At 36.6% G+C, this 3,546-nt stretch overlaps 1 protein-coding gene across 1 annotated transcript; it reads left to right on the top strand.

The window, feature by feature from the left end:
• Positions 1-240: 240 nt before the first annotated feature.
• ca13h2orf50 (chromosome A13 C2orf50 homolog) lies at positions 241-2,900 on the top strand. The gene is made up of 3 exons (XM_019114710.2): positions 241-787; positions 1,182-1,221; positions 2,086-2,900. Exons 1-3 carry the CDS (start codon positions 555-557, stop codon positions 2,281-2,283), a joined length of 471 nt encoding a protein of 156 aa, XP_018970255.1. The 5' UTR covers positions 241-554; the 3' UTR covers positions 2,284-2,900.
• Positions 2,901-3,546: the final 646 nt, after the last annotated feature.

The raw sequence follows: 3,546 nt of genomic DNA, 5'->3' as shown, positions 1-3,546 counted from the left end.
AGCTTTGGATGAATTAACTACTGCCACAAAATTCAACAGGTTATGTTACTGTTTGTCTGTCGCATGCAACTGAGGACATTATAAGGAAAAAATAATATCTCAATGTGTGTGTGTTTCCCCTCATATTTAAACATTTTGGTTGAATAGGGCTCTTTTATGTAGGCTCACATGCGTTGTTATGTCACCAGTCTGTCAGTCTTTGGCTTTTGTAATACTAATTTGCTCTCATAGTTGCAGCGGATGTCTCGCCTCCTCGTGAATTAACAAAAGCTTTGAGAGAGTATCCCAGCATCGCCCGGCTGTCTCCCGGGGAAACATCCCGGGTAAACAAGAGCCAATCTCCGCGCAACCGGGCGGCAGCAGCAGCAGCTCTCGTGTTGTGATTGCTGAAACTGGCGCGCGCGACACGTCCATCCACTTTAGAGCAAGACAGAGAGGTTTGCTAAAAAGAAAAGCCCTTAAATTGAGGCAGCAGTTTAAGTCAGGTGGCTTAATGGATTTTACAGTGGCTTAAAATATATTTGTTTTTGACTGACGAGCTCAAGGACTAAGTGATGGATAGGAAAGTAAACTTGCGGCGCGCTACTTCAGCTGGGTACCGTTTACCGGATCGACCCAATGGTCCTCTCGCCTCTCAGTCCTCGGTCTCAGTGTTCAAGCATTCAGAGGCCAGGACACGAAACACCGGTGAGAAACCGGCGCAAGACGATGATACCCGAGATCCGGTAAAGCAGGACCAGGTTTGGAGAGAGTTTGTGCTCTCAGAGCGAACCGGTGTGAAAGAATGGTAAGAAAGGGATACGGTAAGAAAATTTTTTTTTTTTAAAAAGAGTTTCTTTTTTTTTTTTTTTTTTTTTAGAAATGTCGTGGATTTGCCGGTTTGTTTCTCACTTTCTCTGGAGTTACGTTACTAATCTTTTCTTTCACCTCTTAAATGTGGCATTGTTTGACCCGTTATTTGATACGGGATGGATTGTGCTTGACCAGGCGCCCCCTGGACGGTGTACGTTACGGTTACTCATCTCTTGTTCTTCAACAACTACAACTACTGTTTATAGCCGTGGTTACTGTACACAAAACCACCATCATATAATAAAACAGCAACAATCTAAATAATTTATTGCATCGTATGGTCTTGAGAATATCATGATGTAAAATACTTAATGGTTGTTTTATCACAGGGAGAAGAACTGGAGTTTCCTGATGAACTTTGACCAGCTGGTAAGAAACCCTTTTATTGCCAATGACTCAGAACTGTTACTCTGGCATATTACTTTAAGCTTTCTTGCAGTTTTGTTAAAATCTACATTTAATTAGCATATAATGCAAATATACAATGCTGTTTAAAGGATTGGGATAAGTCAGATTTTTTAAAAATAATTAAAAAAAAAAATTTCTCAGTAAGGATGCATTAAATTGATCAAAAGTGCAAACATTTATGGTTACAAAAGATTTACAGTTCAAATAAATCCTGTTCTTTTGAACTGTTTATTCATCAAAGAAACATGAAAAAATGTATCATGGTTCCTAGAGGACCAAATCAGCATATTAGAATGATTTGGAAGGATCATGTGATGCTGAAGACTGGAGTGATGACGAAAATTCAACTTTGCCATCACATGAATGAATTACATTTTAAGTTATATTAAATCAGTTGTAATATTCAAAAACAAACTGTAATGATAATTCAGAATATGACTGGTTTTACTGTGGTCTTAATGAAATAATGGCAACTTTGGTGAGCATACTGTATAAGAGACTTCTTTCAAAAACATAAAAAATTTCATGCACTCAGTAAATTCATGGGACTGGTCAGACTTTGTGTTCACAGGACCAGCCATATCATGCAATTCACAGTTATTTATACTATTGATAACAATAATGATAATAATTTATATTTATAGTGCTTTCAATCCATGCTCGAGGTGCTTTATGTAGCATTTATTATATATAGCTATTGAATTAAAGCTATCATTCATCTTTATTTTCAGGTCAGTATTTTTCATGTTTTCATGATGGAGTACCTCAAGCTGCATTATTAGGCTATATGTTAATTAAGTTGTATTTCCCTTGTCTCTCTCACAGGGTCATCCGCGTACAGAAACTCCTCTCCCCAGCTCTGTGTCTTTATACTCAGACAGAGTCCCAAACACCACTAACCAAATGTTCGGCAGCGGCCTGTACACTGAGCTGGGCAAGGAGCTGATTCGCCTGGACAATCTGCTAACCCTGACAGCAAACCACCGCAAGGCCAAAAGGAATCCAGAGATGCAGCCCTGCTGAGGTTCACCAGGCACAGGATGTGTTCAAAACGCCCTGAGCTGAGATTAGTTGTTTCTCTATACCTTCCCTTGGGTTGTTCTGTTTGTCTTGCCTTTATACTTAAACAAACTTAAGAGTGTTCAGTGGATGGCAATAGTTTTTTGGATGTATTTTTTTCTCTGGACAGCCTAAATACCAGCTGCCAATCTGTGTATGTATGCGTGTGTTTGTTGTTTGTTTTGACAGTGTGTTGAGAGCATTTGTTTTTATATTAGATTTTCATTTGACATTGAAAATGCATCTCTTTTAGAGTACTGTAATATGCTGGTGAAGGCAGTAAAGATGACCCTCTTTTTAGAATATACGATTTGCATATAATTTTTTTTTTTTTTAGATGAACACAGTTACTCTTCAAGAAAAAAAAATGCAAGAAAAAAAAGAGGAATTATATTGTCAGATAATTATTCACAGTTTACAAATAGTCCTAGCCAATTGAGACATTTTATCTATGGAACATTAGGAGGATTAGAACTGGAATATTCTGCCAAGACCTTCTACATTTATAGTGTTTAAAAAAAAAAAACTATCTTGCCAAATTATATTCCAATAAAGTCTTTTAAACAGCTACAATGTGTGCCTTTCTTTTCGGGCTCAAATGTGTGATGACAGTCAAAAAAGATTTCAGAATACATTCATATATTTTTCTTTTTTTTTTTTTTTGATCTTAAAGAGAAAAAGAGATAGAAATGTGGTTGGGAAATGGCATGGCCCAGACTTAAACTTTTTATTTTCTTAGAAATTTGATGTGTAATAATTGTGATTGAGTTGAAACTTGAGGAAGTGTAGGAATGCAGAAAATGGGGTGTCGGTTTAATCTATCTTGTGATATCAAATACATTACAGGTAATAGTACAGCTAGGTTATTTCTCATGCGTGTTCCATTAGAGATAAAACGCGCCCTCTAGTGGAAGAATTTGCCTTCTTAATGATATCAACAAGTGAACATTTACTTCATAATGTAGTTGCAAATACAAGAGGTCGCTGTTACAGTCTTTTCATTAGGAGGTTTTGTTGCCTTAGTGTTCCTCGCGCTACTTCAAAATTGATTCGAGAATAAATTCTTAAGGGCCTCTACTACTCTGCATTTTATAAATAAACCATTTTATGAATAAACCAATAGGCCATTAATGAAGACCAACAGCATTTTCATTTAATTCGAAAACTTCAGAAATCATTTTTATTTGATTCGCCTCATAAATAAACAAATATAATACATTTTAATTT

The sequence above is a fragment of the Cyprinus carpio genome, chromosome A13 (assembly GCF_018340385.1).
Source record: "Cyprinus carpio isolate SPL01 chromosome A13, ASM1834038v1, whole genome shotgun sequence".
Classification (NCBI taxonomy): domain Eukaryota; kingdom Metazoa; phylum Chordata; class Actinopteri; order Cypriniformes; family Cyprinidae; genus Cyprinus; species Cyprinus carpio.
This window is presented reverse-complemented; position numbering and strand designations above follow the sequence as displayed.

What these genes read in the sequence shown, in the direction of transcription:
- ca13h2orf50 (XM_019114710.2), top strand. Translation starts at nt 555, where the DNA reads ATGGATAGGAAAGTAAACTTGCGGCGCGCTACTTCAGCTGGGTACCGT. An exon ending in CGAACCGGTGTGAAAGAATG is followed by an intron (nt 788 to 1,181) that starts GTAAGAAAGGGA and finishes GTTTTATCACAG; the next exon opens with GGAGAAGAACTGGAGTTTCC. An exon ending in TGATGAACTTTGACCAGCTG is followed by an intron (nt 1,222 to 2,085) that starts GTAAGAAACCCT and finishes TCTCTCTCACAG; the next exon opens with GGTCATCCGCGTACAGAAAC.